General features: G+C 35.2%; 2 protein-coding genes across 9 annotated transcripts in view; one reads left to right on the top strand and one right to left on the bottom strand.

The window, feature by feature from the left end:
- Atp11b (ATPase phospholipid transporting 11B (putative)) overlaps positions 1-18,636 on the bottom strand; it is a 116,946-nt gene extending 98,310 nt beyond the window's left edge. For 5 of the 8 annotated variants that reach the window (XM_078043713.1, XM_078043712.1, XM_078043717.1 and 2 more), the window contains exons 1-3: positions 18,337-18,636; positions 4,623-4,739; positions 1,826-1,861 (exon numbers count right to left, since the gene is read on the bottom strand). In XM_078043713.1, the coding sequence (XP_077899839.1) occupies positions 1,826-1,861; positions 4,623-4,739; positions 18,337-18,363 (180 nt within the window). In that variant the 5' untranslated portion in view covers positions 18,364-18,636. Of the gene's footprint in view, positions 1-1,825; positions 1,862-4,622; positions 4,740-18,032; positions 18,235-18,336 lie in introns of those variants that run through there. The other 3 variants (XM_078043714.1, XM_078043718.1, XM_078043719.1) reach the window with 2 other exon arrangements.
- A 76-nt stretch (positions 18,637-18,712) lies between these two features.
- The window catches only part of LOC144376333 (uncharacterized), a 118,482-nt gene continuing 116,234 nt past the window's right edge, over positions 18,713-20,960 (top strand). Inside the window, exon 1 of the mRNA XM_078043721.1 lies at positions 18,713-18,949. Coding sequence (XP_077899847.1) covers positions 18,840-18,949 — 110 coding nt within the window. The 5' untranslated portion in view covers positions 18,713-18,839. The remainder of the gene's footprint in view (positions 18,950-20,960) is intronic.

Below are 20,960 nucleotides of genomic sequence, written 5' to 3'. Positions count from 1 at the left end.
AGGCTGGCCTCAAACTCAAGATTCTCCTGTGGTGGCCCCTTGAGTAGCTTGGATTATAGGTGTGTACCACTGAGTCCACTTTTGTAACTCTAGATGCTATAGAAACTAGTCTCTGGTTTCTAGTTTCAGTAGTTCTTATTATTCTACTTTCCTTTTTCCTCTATTAGTAATTTTAATGCAATTTTCAAAAATTAGATAAATTGGAACTTATAAATTTTGCTATTAAATTGTTGATTTTTTAGAAGTTAGAGAAGGCAGGTCTAAAACAATATTTTAATAATTTATTTTGGACTTTGTTATACAAAATTAAATAATGGTAAACATGAATAAAAGTTGACGTAAATGCTGACACTAGATAACATTTATTTCATTTGGTTCAGTGTCAGAAATAGAAAATGGTCAAATTATTCAGTTATTTTTTTTAGTACAGAACATGGAAAAATTATCTAGTATGTTGAGGAAATAAGAATGTTTCAGATACATTATTAGTGGGAAAACATAAAAAATTTCATAAAGGTGATTGTAAATGATCAAAGTATGTTACATGAGCATACAAACATGTCACAAAGAAACCCATTATTCTGTATAACTAATAAAAATAAAAAATTAATAATAAATAAATAATAAAAAGTCCCAAGGAGAGAAATGAAACTCTGTTACAATGTCAATTTTAAAAAGACAGTAGAGTTTAATAGTCAAGAGCTAGATGCTTGGGGCTTAAACTACTGCAGTCCCAATCCTAATTATAACACTCATTAAATAAATAACCTTGGACTTAATCTCTCTCTGTGTCCCACATTTGTTCCTCTATAAAATGAAGATAATAATAATGCACATATCTTATAGGGTTCTTAAAAAGCTTAAATCAGCTAATATATGAAGCATGTATAATACAAAGTGGCTCATCCTAATTGCTACGTTTGTTATTAATTACTCAGTTCATAAGCTCATAATGCTGTTTATAGGGACAGAGTTAATATACTAAAGATTTTATTTGCATCATTACACACAACATAACTTTATACATAAAATAGGGAGATAGTTTATAGAACTTTTACTTTATCCTATGTCTGTTCTCCCAGTAGAATGTAAGATCCCAGAGACCAGGGACATTATTTTATCTATTTTTGTATCTCAGGTACTTAAGCTACACTTGGCACAAGGTTGGAGATCAAAAATTTTGCAGAATTAGTGAATGAATAAATAAAAATGGTCAAAATAAGTTTTTTCCCCCTCAAATATGCTGACTTCAGATAATGAAGCGTTAGTAGTTAAAAATTAGATAAACTGGAACTTATCAATTTTGCTACTAAATTGTTGATTTTTTAGAAATTAGATAAACTGTTTCTTCAAAAATCTTAAATTAATCAATGTGAAATACAGTTGTATTCAAAGATAAAGTAAATGAAAGAACATGAATAATTCAAAGGAAAAGGAAAAAATGAGAAAGAAAATGTTAATGAAGAGGGTCATATTTGATGAGAGCTTTAAACAAGGAACATCCAACAAGTTGAAAACGAAAAGCAATAAATTAATTTAAAATTTTTGAAGAAGCAGTTTATCTAATTTCCTCTGGTGCAATATTACATGCTTTAATTTTTTTTTTTTTTTTTGGTAACAATTGGGCTATATCCTCAGCCCTTTTTATTTTAAGACAGGATCTCACTAAGTCATTTAAGGGCCTTGCTAAGTTGCTGAGGCTGGTTTCAAACCTGTAACCCTCATACCTCAGCCTCACAAGCTGCTGGATTACAGGCATGTGTTACTATACCCATTGAAATTAAATATTTTACAAAGAAGTTTAAATTCAATATAGGGTACTTACTATGGCCAATGAAAGGAAATAAAGCAGATCATGTACCTAAAAATGTGTACAACACTTAATTGATAGGGGAAACAAAGAAGCTTATTATTAAATAGAGCAGGTTAAGAACAAAATATTAACAGTTGTATTCAAAGATGAAGTAAACAAAAGAACATGAATAATTCAAAGAAAAAGGAGAAAATGAGAACAAAAAAGTTAATGAAAAGGGTCATATTTGATGGGGGCTTTAAACAAGGAACATTCAACAAGCTGAAAACCAAAAGCAAATAACGGAGAACATTTGAGAAAGACAGGACAGTATGAGAAAAGGAACAGAGGAGGAAAATTCATCATGGATTTGTGGGACACAAGATAACACAGTCTGAAAAGAGTTTAAGGAGATAACAGGATGGTAAAAAGATAGTATAAAGAGAATAATCAAGAGTCAGGCTTCACTTACATTCAGGAAAAAAGTAATAGTGTCTACATAAATATCTACATTCCTAAAATTGGGTTCAAAGATATGAATTCTATATTTTAAAAAAATCTACAATCTCCACAAAATTTTACATTTTAAAAGCTGTGGCTAACAGGAAGAAATCTAGCAAAGGTAACTTGGTAGGAAAGTTTGACATGAGCATGCATAATAGCAAATAATCTAGTTGGGAAGGAAGTTATGAAAGCAACAGTGGCATGATAAAAAAGAAAGAAGGTAGTAATGACAGTCATTTTATTTATGGTGAAAAAATTTCTAAAAAAGCAATGTTAATTTAAACACCTATATTTTTGAAATTGTGGTCAAAATATGAAACAATACTCCTGCTTATGAAATAAGCCACACAGTGGCATTTATTTAATCCTAAAAGTTTTCAGGAAGGACAATCAGCTCTCTGTATTGGCAGAAGAGTTTAATGAAGTGGTCCTGTGAACTCCCAGTAGGTAAAAATTTAAAAAAAAAACACAAAAAACTTAAGAACTATTTAAAATTCTGAAAAGTGTTTTTAAAATGGAAGAGAGTTTGGAAGGAAAGAAGAAAAAAATTGTGAGAAAACAGAACTAGAAATTTGGGGCTTTGTAGCTTGGAGACACTGTTCAACTTCCACAACTATGGCAGCAAAACAGAAGAGAACCGTGACCTATTCACCAAAATATAAAAATGTGATAGATATTAGAGCTCAGAGCTATAAAGCTAGCTGGAAATGTAAGGGGAAAATACAAGAGAAGCACACAAAGAAAATGACATAAATTCAGGATATAAATGATATAAACCCAGGCTAGCAGCTAAACTGTACATTAGGAAAGCAATAAACTAATACTGACACTTGTACCAACAAATCTGACTTTCAAAAGCATTATGTTAAGTAAAAATAAGTCAGATAAAAAAGATCTGAACTGTATGATTATACTTATATGAAATTCTAGAACAGGCAGGACTATAATTATAGCAAACAGATCAGTGGTTGCTAATGCTAAGGGTAAGGAGGAGGGGGACTGGCTGCAAAGGGGCATGAGTGAACTTTGTGGAGTGATAGCTATATTGCACATTTTGACTGTGGTGGTGGTCACATGGTATACATTTATCAGAAGTTATCGAATTATACACTTAAAACTGATAAATTTTCTTGTATTTAAATAATACTCCAAGTTAAGGAAAATCTTAAAAATTTCAAAGATGTTAATTTCTGACATAATTTACTAAAAACTACGTCATTAGTATAGAGCTCCTCCATCATCACAGATTCTGGTATTTCCTCTTCCTCTTGCTGCTCTAGAGCTATTGTCCAAAATAAAAGACATCATTAATGGGTATGTCATATATATAAATAATGTGAAGGCAGAGAAAAAGGGGTAGGACAAAGAAACACCTGAACTAAGACAACATCCTTAGGTAAGATGAAATCAGGATTACAGAAAACATATTAGTCTCTTTGGAAAGGAGGGAAGATGTTTCTTACAGTGTTCTATCAAGCATTAGCTATGATTTAAGAACTTTACACTCAATCTCTATTGACTCCAATCTTCTATAACTGTACTGTTCTATAAGCTAGCCTACTAGTTACATATGGCTCTTGACATTTAAATTAAATTAAAAATTCAGTTTTTCAATTGCACTGGTCACATTCAAGGCCACAACAGCCCTATGTGGCTAATGGCTATCATATTGAACAATGTGGAAAACATTTCCAACATGAGAGGAAAGTCTATTAGATAGCCTTCCTGTATAATCTTCAACTTCAAATAAACTAAGACATCTTAAAAATGTCACACAGAAAAATGAAACAAGGAAGAAGAAGAGTAAAGCAGTAGTTTGGTACCATAAAACATTTACAGAAAAGTGATAAGACTGGAGGCAAGCAGGCTTTAAAGTCATACGGAATGGAGTTCAAACTCCAGTCTAGTCACTTACTAGTGTGTAAACATGGGAAAATTAAATACCCTAGCATAAATTTAAAAGAAAGGTAAAATGAGTATAATAACACTTTGTAAAACTGATTCAATAATAGCTATCTCACAGGGTTGTTTTCAGGATTAAATGATATGAGAAGTAATGAATATACTCCCTAGCACATAAATATAAGTATTAGCACCTTAATTTAATTGAAACTAAAGGTAATTTTTTGGCATGTTGGCTACCTGATTACAGCAACCAGCAACTCCTTTTATTTCATAACTCACCATTTTAATTAAGATAAATCTATTAACCACATTTTATTTTGTAAGGATACAAAATAAACTTGAACATACACAATAAATAATTTTTCAAAATAAAATGCTATGTATCTACAATTTTAATAATAATAAAAGTGTTAATCTTTACCTTAGATGAAATGATCCGGTTATCTATAAATTTCTGAGGTGTGTAAAGGCCATTCTGAGGAAACCTGTTGGCTATGTAAATAGTTCTTGTGTCACTTTGATGTGGTGGGTCAAAACCCTAAGACCAAATGAGAAAAAGTAATGTTTGTAAATAAGGTTAGTTATTATGATACTTCATAAGTTGTTTTATTTAATTGATCAGATTACATACATAATTAAACTGCAGATAGACTCAATCTAATTATTAGAAGAGTTGTTTTTTTTCTTTTGCAAGTAAACAGGTATATTATTTTCAGATATAAATAAAATATACCTTCAGTAATAAAAACAGTTCATATCTTCAAATATACTAATACAAAGAAAAAAATCATATAGGAGACCAATAGAATTATTCGAGGACAAAGCTCCTTTCACTACTGAATTCCTTTTTTTAATTCTGCATATTACTTGTCTTGTCTTCTCTTAGGAGTATTCCTAAGGAATATAGCAGTCCTGTGTAGCAAATATGCATCTACCATGTCCGAGGGCAGAGGAAGGTATTTTTACTTCTTCTACACCAAGATGAATTTGGTTTCAAACAGCTTTGTTCCCAGAGGACTTAGAATTCATCACACACTGTCTTGCCCAGATTCATTCCATCGATTGTTTATTTGTGCCAGTTACAGTATCAAATGACATATTGAAACACCAATATGAATATAATATTCCTTGAGGAACACATATAGTGGCCTCAAATTCAGAAGAAAATCTTGCAAGGTACACTGGTAATAATCTCTACTGAAAAGTTTTCACTGGTGAGAAAAATATCAATATCTTATTTCTATAATACTCTATTCCCTTCCAAAGTTGTAACTCCCTTGACAGATCTTGGGAACCTTCTGACAGACTGAAAGCAATCCCCAACTACATTACCTTTGCTAACGGGCAAATAATTAGAAATTCCTTTGATTTTCTCATTTTTAAAAATAATGCTCAAAAATTATTTACTAGTACTTCAACTAGTACTAAGTTATTAACAGTCAATTATTTGATATCCACAAACTTAAAACAATTGATTTTTAAATATTACTGAAGACTCTAATTCAGTAATCCACTAATCAATCTGGCTGCCATTTAATGCTTAGCATTCTTACATTTCCATTAAGCAGATAGATCTGGGAATTCCCAATTATCTAGAAGGATATTTTGTTTAGAAATATCCTTTCTGATAAATTTGTTTATCAGAAATTTAACAGTATTATTTATGGTATTTACCTGCTATTATTCTTGGTTTTAAAATTTTATTTTATGATCTTAGAAACAGCAAATATGGAACTATGCAAACTAACTACATTTGTATGCTCCATAAAATATATGATGTGTAATTTCATTTGTTCATGCTATTTAAAGTCCTATGACTTTCAATCTTGTCTTTATAACACTTTGCATTAGTAATGACCACATTTTGTGGATGTGCATGTGTCATTCATTATATGTCCATTTTCAGAATCAGTTTTTTCAAGGAAAAATTATGATGGCATGCATATTTGTTTTGTTCATACATTTTCTATTAAACATTTCACAATTTTATAAAAAAAATGAATAAGTGAGCAAACAAGTAGTTTGAATGTTACTGCATTAGTCTACATTTTTATTTTTCAAAAGAGGTTCACAGGAGTTTCTCTACACACAGGCATATTTATTTAACATCCACTTTGTGACCATATTAATATATTTCCCCTCCTTACATTAGTTCCTTCCGTCTTCTTCAGTATCACTCTGCCTTCAGCTCAGCACAACAGACTGAGATGGAAACCCGCTGGAGCTAACTAAAATTAATAAAATGCACCTGATATGTTATTACTTTTATCTAACACTAAATTTACAAATCAGCAGGTAAGTTTCTGAGATAAGTTACAGGAAAAAAGCAGATTTGAGGGCCTGAAATAATATATAAATCTTTAAGAAGATGTCAAAACAACTGAGATTGAGAACCACTAATACAGAATTTTATTTTATGCTTTTTGCTAAAATCAACCAACATTGGAATTTATTAGTCTGTACATCTAAGGCAAGAAAGAAACCAACAAAAAGTACTCAAAATAACAGAGAACTATAGTTATGACTAGAATTTATATATTAACAAGTGTACTTTCCACATAACCAAGCTCATCATTCCCCATTCATCTCTACTGGATGATATGAATCAGTGATCTTGTGGTAAAATTTTGAACTCCTGAGATTTGTACAATTATTTCAAGAGCATGTATTGAAATACTGCTCAACAAAATTAATTTTAAGTTGAATTGTATTTAAAAAATTTATACAGCAGCTCTACATTCTAAGATACCACAAATTAAATGACAGCTCCAAAAGGAGAATAATGTTTGTCTTATGCATTGAGTTTTTTTAGTTGTGATTAATTCATATTATCTCATTCAATCATATTATAATCAATGGCATGCAGACTATGTGAATGTGTGTATTTATTACAAAAAAATTTAAATTTGAGATGTTTCTAAATTATAACTAAATATCCCTTATAAAAATTAAACCTATACCTTTCAGTAGCATCTTCTCCACAACAAGTTCAACTCATCATGAATTGAGTAAAAAGAAAAAAGCTGTCCAAAAATATAGAAATTGACTTAGCAGGGTCTAAATGGGCCTCAGTTCTGTGAATCCCTGAAATTGTATGCAATTTGCATATATACAAATTTTTCTAATTGTGCATAGGCTTCATTAGATTTTCATGACATAAAGAAATTTAAGACCACTTAACCTAAAATCTTATTTTATAATCAGTCCCCCATCTCCCTGCTCCCTATTTAAAATGCCCAAGGAGAATCTTTGTTTCATTAACACCCTTCCCTATTTTAATGTAGTCAAAACAAATATATTATCAAAATTAACAGTAAAACTGGGCTGGGGTTGTGGCTCAGTGGTAGAGCACTTGCCTAGCATGTGTGAACTGGATTCGATTCTCAGCACTACATATAAATAAATAAAATAAAGGTCCAGTGACAACTAAAAATTTCTTAAAAAATTAACAGTAAAACTATACAGTTGGTACGAAATTTAAAGTATTTCCAGCACTCATTATCAGGAATTCTCTGGTACTGAGAAACAAATAATCTGGACTCCCTGATCAAGGCTACCTGCACCAGGGTTCAAAAAACTTTGGCATATACTACTTTTCTGCTGGCATCCCAGACTATCCATTTATACCCTCAGCCCCTTAATGCATTCTCCTCTGATATTATTTTATTCTGGGCAAAGAAACTGAGGCAGATTAAAGCTACTGGAGCCACTCCAATTTTAAGTTAAGGTCTGCTAAAGGTAAAAATTATGGGTAGATAGTGGTGACACATAAATTTAAACTATTTTACAACTACCATATTCTTTAAAAAGTGCGAAAGAAATATATGACTTATTCTTTGGCAACTTGATGAAATCTTAGCAATTCGGGTCTTATTTGCCTAGATATCATTTAATTTCCTATTACCTCTCACATATTTAAGATCAAACCACAACTATTTTCTGGTTTGAATATGGGACAATCAACATGGATATTTACTAACTTAGGAAGTAACTGAATATGCTTAGGAAAGAGGGTTGAATTTGAAATTGGAGTTCAGTAAGAACAAGGATGAGGAGTAAAGCCAAGGATAAGTATAAGCAAAAGAAGAAAAAGGGCAGGAGATGGAATTCTCAGGGTCACCATTTAAAATGCACAGGGGAGAAATGGAATAAGCAAAGAAGAAAAATCAGAGTGGAAGGAGAACAAGAATTGTGGTGTGGCAGGAACCCAGGAAGAAAATGCAAAATAATTATTTCTTATGCTGCAAAGAAAGATAAGAAATGGAAGGAAGGAAGGAAGGGAGGGAGGGAAGGGAATGAATGGGAAGGAAGAAAAAAGGAAGGATGAGGGAGGGAGAGTACTGAAATCATTGGTGGTTTCTGCCAGCACAATTCAGGTAAAATTAAAGGGGCTAAAGTCAGACTATAATGAGGTTGGGTAGAGGTAGAGAGGGTGGATAAATGGAAATAGCAGTTACTACTGAATAAAAGTTACAGAACCTGGAGACTTTTTCATTGTTAATCATCATCATACTGAGTTTTGGATTTCACAGACCAGTAAAACTGACAGAGGGTTGCCAACTTCTTATTTTCCCAAACAAGAATATTAAGACAAAAGAAAGCAGTGAACACAAATCCTGACTTATAAGAAAGACTGTTGTTCTCAAAAGCCTGAGAAACTTGACTTAGAAGTGTAGACTAAATGTAATGTGATATCCCAGAGGTTTGCAATCAGAAAAAAGGGTACCTACTAATAAAACCCAATAATTTTGTATCAATATTGGTACTACAAATGTAGCACAGTAACATAAAATGTTAGCAGTAAGAAAAATGGATGGGAGAGGAGTGTAATCCCCTGTACTATTTCTTTCTTTTTTAAAAAATATTTTATACCTTTATTTTGTTTACTTTTATGTAGTGCTGAGAATTGAACCCAGTGCCTCACTCATGCTAGGCAAGCAATCTACCACTGAGCCACAATCCAGGCCTGTATTATTTCTTTATAACGTTTCTTTTAATCTAAAACTTCTCTAAAATAAACTTATAGCTTAAAAAAGTAGATACTGTTCAAAAAACAAAGACATCTAAAATTTATGCAAATACACACATTACACTGTGCTAATTTTTCATTTTGTCATAGATCACTGAAAATTTTACTTAATTTAAATGGAACATCATTAGGGAGTCTATGGTCTAGGAGACTACAAACTAAAAACACTAATTAAAAGCATATCTGGTGGGGGCTGGAGTTGTGGCTCAGGGTTTGAGAGCTTGCCTAGCACATGTGAGGCACTGGGTTTGATCCTCAGCACCATGTAAAAATAAATAATTTTTTTTAAAAAAGCATATCTGGTTATTTCAGAACTTTGACTTTCACTTCCCTTAAGTTTCTAAGATGATCATGTTTCTTTTTTCTTTTTTTGAATTCTGACAATATATACTAGAGAAAAATGTTGATCAGCATGGGCACATAAGCACTGCATTAATTTCCTCTAACTGTTCAAGGAATTGCAGCGATCCACAAACTCTGAGAGTCCCTTGCATATATCTAAGTTAAGAAGCCAGTTTCTTTTCTTTTCTTTTTTTTTTAGTTATACATGGGCACAATATCTTTGTTTATTTTTATGTGGTGCTGAGGATCGAACCCAGTGCCTCATATATGCGAGGCAAGCGCTCTGTCACTGAGCCACAACCCCAGCTCAAGAAGCCTATTTCTTTACAATATTTAAAGTTGAAAAAGAAAAGACTAGAGAACTATTTTTCTGTCTCCCCATGATAAGGAATCAGTATACTATTATTATTAGAGTTTTATGTACTTCATGATTTTTTTTTTTTTTGGGTACTAGGGATTGAATGCAGGGGTGCTTAACCACTGAGCTACATCCTCAATCCACTTATTTTTTATTTAGAGACAGGGTCACGATAAGTTGCTGAGAGCCTCATTAAGTTGCTGAAGATGGGTTTGAGCCTTTGATCTTCCTGCCTCAGCTTCCTAGTCTTCTGGGATTATAGACGTGTACCACCACACCAGGTTAACTTGATGTTTTTTAAAGAGCACAATGGAGAACTAAGCAAGAATATGTGTATCTCTATTTTATAGTTAAGAAGATACAAAAGTGAAGAAACAAGTGGCAATCACAATGTGCACACCCCATGACCCAACAATTCTACTTCTAGGAGGTATTCCTCTTCAAAAATTCAAAAATAAAAACAAACAAGAATAGTCACTGCAACGTTTTCTGAATGGGGGTGGGACTAGCAACAACCCACATACCCATTATAAAAAAAGAGCCTAGTCAAAGACTAGCTGAGGCAGGGATTTTTTGATGGTTCAAAATCCTATCCACATGCTATCACAGTGTAGATGTTCAAGAAAATGTTTAAGCTAATTAATAAACAAATGATAAAAACGGTGTTACTAAAAGGGGATGGAGAATTGAGAAACAGCTTTTGTTAAATGGAAAACTAACACAAAACAGACAAAAATTCCTGCCTTTTGAGATAATCAAGACAAGTAAATTATGGAGTATGCAAAATAGTGACAAAGTGCTAAGAGAAATAAAGTGGGGAATGGTGATGGGGAAGTACAGGGGGTTATAACCTAATTTGCAACACCCACAAAGGCTTCACTACTGATAAGGTAAAATTAGAATAAAAACTTGAAGGGAATGAAGGGGCCAGATACTTGGAGAAAGAACATTCCAGGTAGAGAGGGAGCAATAAGGACAAAAATCCTGAGAATGAAGTGTGCCTGGAACATCTGAATTGTACCGATAAAGTAAAGAGCCGGGAAGATGAGAAGTGGTCTGGGGGAAGATGGGAGAATACAGATCAAGCCAAAATTTTGGCTTTTATTCTGAACATGAAGGAAAGGCAAGCCCTTGGAAGGTTTTCAACAGAGGAATTACATGATCTAATGTGTTTAATAAAATGACTCCGGCTCCTATATTTGAAACAGCAGGGACAGAAGGAGAGAACAATGAGGTAAACTAGGAAGCTCTGCAATAATCTGGGTAACAGGTTAAGTATAGTTTGTGTAGTGAGTGGCAGAGGAAGGTGAGAGAAAGGGTTCTGTATGTATTGTTTTTATTTATTTATTTATTTATTTATTTATTTATTTTTAAAGAGAGAGTGAGAGAGGAGAGAGAGAGAGGAGAGAGAGAATTTTTAATATTTATTTTTTAGTTCTCGGCGGACACAACATCTTTGTTGGTATGTGGTGCTGAGGATCGAACCCGGGCCGCACGCATGCCAGGCGAGCGCGCTACCGCTTGAGCCACATCCCCAGCCCCTGTATTGTTTTTAAGCAGCAACAAAGAGGGAAACATAATTTATTCCCCCCCCAACTTAAAACTATCCCCATTCATTCTTTTGTTATAAGCAAAGCATTTTAATTAACAAATAAAATTATAGAACATTTATAGTGTATTGTTTTGAAGCAAAGCACTTTTTGGATTCACGTGCTCTATCTATGATTTCTTCTGCTCAGATATGTAATCATAAAAAAAAAAAAATTCGACCTTTTTTTTGATACCAGGGATTGAACTCAGGGGTACTTGATCACTGAGCCATATCCCCAGCCCTATTTTGTATTTATTTAGAGACAGGGTCTCACTGAGTTGCTTAGTGCCTCAAAGTTGCTGAGGCTGGCTTTGAACTTGCGATTCTCCTGTCTCAGCCTCCCAAGCCACTGGGATTACAGGTGTGCATCACCGCCCAACATACAATATTCGACTTTTAAAGAAGTTGGCTGCTGAGAAGGAAGAAGTAAAGGAGAAAGGGAATGCATGAGCTATATGAAGTCCCTTAAAACAAAAGGAGTTCTTATCTTCCGGAGATTAAAAAAAAATTTATATGGATGAAATTATATAATATCTGGGATGTGATTCAAAATCATTCAAGGGAATAAGGATAGTCAGTGGGGAAAACAGATAAAACAAGATTAACCATGAGACCACAATTAAGCTGTATCAGGTATACTGGCTTCACATAATAAGCATCAGCAATAAAGACACATCTCTTTTTGTTCTTCTGCAAAATATAGGGGAATAACTGAATGGAAGATACCTGTGCATATCCTAGTTTCCCCCCTTTCCTGGGGGTACTCTACTTCCAATTAAAATGTGGAGACAAACAGGGTTTAATTAATACTTTTAAATTTAACATTCAATTGAAATTTTGGATTACCTACTAGTTTGAAAGAGAAACAATATGATTTTTTTCCCCAATAAGTTAAATTTTTTCCTTGTGATACTGGGGATTGAATCCAGGGGCACTATACCACTGAACTAGACCTTTTTTATTTTTCATTTTGAGGCAGGGTCTCACTAAGTTGCTGAGGCTGGCCTTGAATTTGCAATCTTCCCTTCTCAGCCTCTGGAGTAGCTGGGATTACAGGTGTTCACCATCATGCCCAGCTACATAAATTGATTTTTAATGTTAACTAGGATAGACTATATGTTACAAATTTGGAAAGAATTTGGCAAAAAAAATTGGCTCAATTGCTACAAATTGAAAATATTTGAAAAAAGAAACTGTACCAATCATGTACATTTTCAAGTGGTTATTCCCTAAACAATATACTACAATAACTATTTATACAGTATTTATGTTGTAATAGGTATTTTAACTAATCTAGAGATGCACACGCTATATGCAAATATTACACCATTTTATAGAAGGAATTGAGCATCTGCAGATTTTTTGGTCCTGGAACCAATTCCCTCATGATAATAAGGGATAACTAACTATATCATGTACTGGATAAGGAAAGAAGAAAATAAAAAAATTAAACTATACAGATTATTCTAAGCAAGCTAGTCACAGCATGAAAATTTAGTGTCCCAGCAATCTCCTAAGAGTCAGACAGTTCCCTCACAGCCATTTCCAAGCAATAAGAAGCAACAAAAATTCAATGCATGCCTCATTTGCAAGACTGGGGAAAGTTTACTGACTCCATTACAACCACACACACAGAATTATTAAAATGCAAATATATGTATTCTAACCAGAACTACTGGCATAAAAATAAATCTCTTAGTATTTCCCATATAAAAATCTTAGGAAGATTACCCGTTTGTTATACTAAATTTTATAATAGAAGAACTTCAGGAAAAGACAAAGAATTCCTTAGAATAAAATCTAACATGCCTATGAGTTCAAATATCAAGAGTTCAGTTTTAATATTTTGAAAGAAATATGCATTTCTGGTAAAACAAAAAAAATAGGCTAATCATGAATATTATCTTATTTAGAATGATTAACACTCAACTTCAGAAACAAACTGAAGAACAGCATGGTTAGATGCTGTCTAGAACCCCACTAGAGCCAGAAGCAATTCTTCCCTTGTGTAGACCAGAACTTCTATACACATTGGTTAATGTATCAGGCAGCCTGTAGTCTCTTGAATATAACAAGACCAACACTCTAGAAATAGAAAACTTACAGGAAAAAAGCATAGGTGAAATCAGAAAGTCCTTAGAAGTGAAAACTTTCTTGAATTTGCCTATGAAAGAGATTACATATAATCACCACAATCTAAAACAGTGCTGTTCAAATATGTAATTTCCTTAGTTTCAACTTTTAAAACAGGTAAAAGTAAATAAGTAACATTAATCTAGTAATACATTTTATTTAGCCATATTTGTATATATATATAACCCAGTATAATTTCAACATGTAGTCACAAAATTATGAATGAGCTTAGATCCTTTTCCCCTCAATCTAAATCTTCAAAATCTCACGTGTACTTTACACTTCTAATACATTTCAATTCGAAGTAGGAACATTTCCAGTCTTCAATAGTCATATGTGGCTACCACATTGGACAGCATAGGTCTAAAAAATATTAATGACAATAACAGTAATTCATAAGGTTCTTTGGAGGATCTGGAACAAGGTCTCTACTTTAGTGCTGCTAGAAATATGTGGTTGCTCTACTGCTTTACCACTCCTCCCCCCAGTAAATAAAAAACTGAGTATTTAAGAACATATGTCTAGGGGCTGGGGTTGTGGCTCAGTGGTAGAATGCTTGCCTAGCATGCATGCGGCACTGGGTTCAATCCCTGGCACCACATAATAATAGAAACAAATAAAATAAAGGTATAGTGTCCATCTACAACTAAAAAAAAGAATATATGTCTGACCACTGAAATAAAAAAGCATATGTTCAAAGAACTATGTTCTTAAACATTCATTCTTGAGGTTAAAATAGTTGTTATTCATTACCTGGGAGAGAGACAAAGTATAATAATTCCAAACTGATGTTGAATTAAACTCATTCAATTTTATTAAACCAGCATTTGGTGGGTGAATACTTACAAGGACCCAGCTCCTCCTTGAGTGCAAGGATATAGAGACAAGTAATATACAGTCCTTGTTCTAAGATATTTATAGTCTAGTCTAGTAAATGAGACCTCTCCACTTAATGTGCTATACAGAAACACAAGCTCACTTTTAATGGCATACAGGAGCACTAATAAACATCTAACACGAGTCACACATGCAAGACAAATACATACTTTAAAATTTTCTAGTAACTATATTTTATAAAAAGAAAAGGAAACATAAAATTATAACAAGATATTTTACATTTCCATACTGTTTTTAAAACCCAATGTTTATTTTATACTTAAAGATGATCTCAATTTGAATTAACCACATTGCAAGTGTACCAGATGGCACTGTTATTCAGAATAGACTTTTTTTTTTTTAACTAAAAAGATTTTGGCAGTTATAGGTATAGGGCAAAGAAAATAGCAGAGGGAGGATTGAACATATTTACAGGTTAAAAGAAAAGAGAAACAACAAATATTCTAATGGTAATTAGCGGAGAGCAGATGAAAGAATAGGATCAAAAGCACAAGGGGAATGACTTACTTGTAGAAGAGAAGGACCATACCTTCCTTTGTGACAGGTGGACAAGGGACGAATTAAACATAGGTATAACCGAGTATGCTGAATGTGAGGGGCAAAAGAACAGAAAATGAGGGAGTTTTCTTTAAGAGCTCCCATTTTTCCCAGTGAAGCAAAAACAATCTTATCAGGCTCCTTCCAATATAAATCTAAAGGGACTATATTTATGAAAAAAGTGGAGAAACAGTTATCCTAATATGACATATTAAATTGTGCTTTTGCATTGTTAGTTATTTTCTAGTTTTCTTCTAGTCAATCTTGAATTTTGTCACTTTATGTCTAAACCCAGAAATAATAGAGTTCATTCTTTTATTCACATGTTCATCATTTATTCAGCAAACACATACTCAATGCCTATAGTACGACAAATGTAAGGTACTAAGCAGAGTAAGGTCCTCACTGATTTCCATGTGTACCTCCAGTGTTTAGTGCATTAGACTACCTACACACACTAAGTATTATGAATACACAGTGTTATACTCCCCTATAAAGAAATATTATGTGTCAACTAAAATAAATGTTGACAAAAACCTTCATTTAAAAGTCTACATCAGAGCTTTCCAATAGAATTTTCTGATAATAAAAATATTCTGCTCTGAACTGACTGATATAGTGGCCAATAGTTACATGAATTCACATCTTAATTTTAACATCCACATGAAGTCAATAGCTACCATACATCTCTAAATAGTAGAATTCAGTGGGTAGCTAATGGTATTGCCATTATTACAATCAAGGTCCTGTCAACTGTAAAAGGAGTTATACACTATGCTACTGAAAATGTGTATACTATATGAATAATATAAACTTTACCAGAAAGACACAGTGAGAAAAATTTTTAGCCTAAAATAATTTGAATATTGTGAACCAAAAACAGAGAACAAAAGAGAAAGAAAAAGGAATTTTAAAAAAAAGTCTTTTCCTTCTCCACTTTCCCAAGGAAAATACTAACTTTATTTCAACCTTTGATTTTTCCATGATGTCAAATATTAAAAATATTTTGTATTTAGAAGTAACTGGAGCATAGGAGTTGTTTCTGTAATTTTTTTTAAGTGAGACAATATAAGTAGCTGAAAATCAGGATTCATACAATGAATAAAGTGTGCTTGTAACTCCTTGTGATTTTTAATTTCCCCAAATTTGTTTCATTTTTTTAAACTTTAAAATAAACCTAACGCTAAAGTACATGGTGACTAAACCAATTGAGCTAATGGAAGTATAACCTAGACTTTGAATTGAACAATTCTTGCTTGATGTAGTAACTAATTCTAGTTATTACTGAATAGCTAGAATAGCTGTTTGTCACTGGGATAGTAAAATATACTTTCATTACTCTATGTATTCACTGCCTTGAATGTATAATTTAAGTGACTACACAAACTTAATCACAGATACAAAGCCCAACACTGGCACAGGTCTGATTACATACTTAGAAGATCTGATAACTTAAAAGTAAAACCAGTAAGGTGAGCAACTAAATGTCAGTGATAGCATTTTTTTTTTAAATGCACAGCAACTTGTTCAACTTGTTAACCATTCCAGTAAGACAGCTGCCTTATAAATTAACCACAGAACTTCTGATTCTTCCTTTTAGTTGTTTTCATTTGAAGCCATTTTTTCCAAACGTTACCAGATTTTCTATCTTAAAGATGAGCATGGTTATAAAACCAGGATTATTTTCAGGCTAACAAAAATTCCTAACGCTGAAAAATCTACTAGTAAAAGCATTAAGAGAATCACTTTAGAACAATCTTCCTGCTATACAAACTCATCATCAGGTAAATGATTTTAAATCAAACCTCATATACATGAACACTTGGCAAATCAAAAGCACGAGATCACATCTGTAATAATTAACTACTAGAGTCAAATTACTGTGCTACAGCTTACTGCAACAAAGGCAAAGAATTATAGCAATATGCTATTATAATGACATCATTAGGTTAGTTTCCTAATAAAGCATATCATCCGGAGTACCTGAATTTATAGCTAGCTAAAAATAAAGAGCCAACATTTGTATGAGGGAGTGAGTGGCGGCAGTTCTTAGTTTTATTTATAAGCTTTTTTTTTTTTTTTTTTGAGAATGATACCCATTGAAAATGATGTAACAGAAGGTTGACTAAAAAACACCATACTTAGTCTTAACATAAAAATGTTGTTCTAGAACAGGGAAAACAAGATGTTTTAGTCCCGCAAAAACACTTTCTGCTTCATTAAGGTTTACCACTGCCTTTAAAACTAGTAAACAAAAACAATGAAATGTAGAAGCATTTAAACAGTGAGATTTAGAATAAACAGTAGCAAGCCTCATCACACAGATAAGGTATTAGGTATTAAGATTCTTCAGCCTTAAGTAATTTCTGTCCTAATTGTCACCGTTGCCTTAGTAGTGTATTTTTTGGACTGCAGTTGCCAGAAGACAGGAAAGATTTTTCTCTCTGAATAAATTCTGGGAAAGGTGGTGCTTTTTAAAAGATGCCTAAAGTCACCCTTTCCTAAGATTTCTTTCTTTCTTTTTTCTTTTCCTCCAGATGCTCTAGTAATACTGAAAGTTAAATACACCTTTCGTTCAAACAGCCCCTTAAGTACAATCGGATTAAAAAAAAAAAAAAAGGTACGGTTTAAAAGTTTCGCTTGGGGTGGGGGGAGGACAAGGTAGAACGGAAACTAGTTCTTCATAACTACCGTACATCTTTCTCGAAACTAGATGGGGAATTGGAATACTCTTTCCTTCATTTAGGCCTTGGGTAAAAATTTCTTTCGTCCAGAGGTAGGAGATAGGTATCCTCCTCCTTGTCAATCAACGCAACAGTAAGTAAATCCTGAACCCCGGTGCCAAGCGGGGGCTGAAGGCAAGTCCTTCCCGGCTCTTCACCCAAACCTGTTCTAATTTGCTACAGGCAAGACACCCAAGCCCCTTTCCTCTCCCCAAGACCACCTCGCGTCCGGCGCCCTAGCAGTCTCCTCAGGGGGCACCCCCACTCCGCTGGAGACCCTCATCTTCTGACCGCGACCGCTCAGGAGCCGACCGAAGGAGGAAGTATCGGAGAAGCGCCGGCAGGAAGCGGCTGCCTCCCTCCGCGCAGCGCCAGCCTCTGCGGCCCCGGCAGCGCGGGGCTTCTCCGGCCCGGGCCCCGCGCCCGCCTCCGCAGCGGCCTATCTCCGCGCCGCGGGCCCAGTCCCGCCACCGGGGGCTGAGAGGCCACGCGTGGGCGGGTGCCCGAGGGGCGGGGGACACCTACCAGCTGCTGCCGGACCCAGCGCCACATGCCCTCGCCGACGCCGTCGCGGCCCCGCGGGGCGCTGGAGCCCAGGGGCTGCAGGTGGAGGCCCGACTAGCCAGAGGGGGAGCAGATGAGCCCCTCCGGCTGAAGTTCCGCTCGCCGCAGCCACCTCACTCCTCGCGCCGGGTCCCCATCCCACAGCGCCGGCCCGGAGCTCCTACAGGCGCGGCCCCGGCGCCGCCCCCGCCCGGCTCTGCTGAGCCAGCCACCGCGCCGCAGCCACCTTCATTATTGACCGTTGTCACCCGAAGCACCCCCCACAACCCCACCCCCGCCCTGCCCGGCCCCCCGGCCCCGCCCGGCCCCGCCCCCGGCGCTCCGGCCCGCCCCCGGACGTGACGAAAGGGGGTGCGCGGAGCACTGGGGGCCGGCTGCTCCCACCACAGCTCGGAGCTGGGGGTCGGCAGTGCGGGCGGGGGCGAACGCGATCGCGGAGGGGAACGGGGCTCTCCGCGCGGTGTATGCGTCCTGCCGCGGTCTGCTTTTCTCGGGCTCGAGTTAAGTCGCTCTGTAAGTCTGTCTCGAGTCCGCAGCTAGTGGCCCACTCCGCTGTCTCTGCCTCCTGTTGCAGGTCTGTTTCTGGCTCTCTGCCCTCTTGGGTCCACGCGTCCCCCAGCACATAAGCGCAATTTGGAGTTTATGTGACTGAAGATTAATCCTCAGAGGTTCCTGTAGTGGTTCGATTAAATTGTCCAAGGCTCTGTCAACACAACTCTTCCCTCTTTAGCAAATAACTGAGATGGGACTAGTGGGTTTTAAAGGGTTGCAGTTCGCCAGTGCCTGGTCCAGCCGGCATCAGTGTGTATGGGAGAATGGGCGAGATATTCTTTCTTGAGGTGCTAAATGGGACAGGTTAGGAGAAAAATGATTTCAATGGAGAAGTAGTTTGCTTTTGACCGCCAAAACCCTGCAGTCAGAAACACCCCAGAAGTATCTTGACTTACTGGGTAAATCTAAGTGTGTGGATGACAAGGTAAGAAATATAAAAGCAGCTTGAACAAGGCTTTCACTTTGAAGGTCTGACTTTATTCGAAAGCAGCCCCATGTACCTCTTGTGTTATGCATCTGTATGCTGTGTTCTTACTGATTGAAAGCAAACTTCACCAACAGATGGTCGTTTATGGTTTGAAAAAAAAATCAAGCAAAAACAAATCTAAATCTAGATTAGCATGACTAGGCAAGCCATTGCATATGTATACTCATTTTTTTTAGTTTCAGTAGGCAATCCTTATTATATAATGCTTATTCAGCTCTACAAATAGAAGCTTCATTGCAGGATATTTATGGTCTATGAAACTAGCAGTGGAATTCTATATTATAAATCATTCAATTTCAAAAAATAGCAAGATATTTAAAGAGAAAAAGTAGTCTTACTCTTGTTCTTAGGACTGAACCTACTTTATTACCCTAAAATGAAGTTCCAGGTGCATTTATTTATTTGTTATGTATAAAACATTACTGCCATTCACGGAGTACTGTATTCCGGGACCTTTATCAAGCTCTATGTGCGTGCTCTAATTTGAACACCACCAATCTTTTGAAGTAAGTGTTATACCAATAGTGTGGATGCAGAAATGAAGACTCATGTTAAGTAACTTAGTGAAGCAGATTCTGTATTGTCAGGCAACAGAGTGCATGCTCAGAGATGACCATCCTACTTGTATTCATTTGTAAGTGGTTTGATTATATTAGGCCTGGAAACTTTTATTTATATGCCACTAAAAATAATCTTGATCAGAATTTCTTGAACCACTAATGGAAAATGTCCCTCCAGAGGACATTTTATGTATCATTGTTTGTGTCTCAAATTTTGAGAGATAGCAGTTGGGGGTGTATGGGGAGATGATTCTAAGTGCTATGGTGGAAGGTGGTAGAAAGTGACCTCAAGAGCCAGGCGCAGTGCAACATGCCTGTAATCCTAGTAACTCAGGAGGCTAAGGCAGTAGGATTGCAAGACCAAAGCTAGCCTCAGCAATTTAGTGAGGCCTCAAATAACTTAGTGAGACCCTGTCTCAAAATAAAGTATAAAAATGCGTTGGGGAGATGGCTCAGTGATTAGACCCCCCTGGGTTGAATCCCTTATATCAAATAATAATAATAATAATAATAATAATAATAACAACAACAACATAAAGATCATAACTGAAGCGCAACTATAAGGAAAAGAATGAGTAGTCCAAGCAGTATTTCTTTCTAAGCATTTCTTTAAAGAAGAGTATTGTATATCTCTTATTAATCAGGACCATAATAAAATAGCAGAGTGTTTATGCTATAGTTATAACCCCTTAGTGATTGTGAAATTCATTTAGTGTGTCATGATGGGTGTTTTAAAAAATAAAACATTAGAAAACATCAGAATACATTGCCCAATGTAATGTGTATTGTTTTGTGAAATTTTGGGTTTATTTATGTGTGTATGTGTATGGATGCACATCAAGTCACAATATAAAAGGAATTTCTTCGGTTGCTATTGGAAAAGCTCGAAATACATTGAAATAGGAAAATACAGAACTTAAGAAGACAGACGCCAGCTATAAAAGAAAGAAAAAAAATGTGTTTGGAGTCAGTGATAACTCATTTAT

This window comes from Ictidomys tridecemlineatus, chromosome 3 (assembly GCF_052094955.1).
Source record: "Ictidomys tridecemlineatus isolate mIctTri1 chromosome 3, mIctTri1.hap1, whole genome shotgun sequence".
NCBI classification, from domain to species: Eukaryota; Metazoa; Chordata; class Mammalia; order Rodentia; family Sciuridae; genus Ictidomys; species Ictidomys tridecemlineatus.
This window is presented reverse-complemented; position numbering and strand designations above follow the sequence as displayed.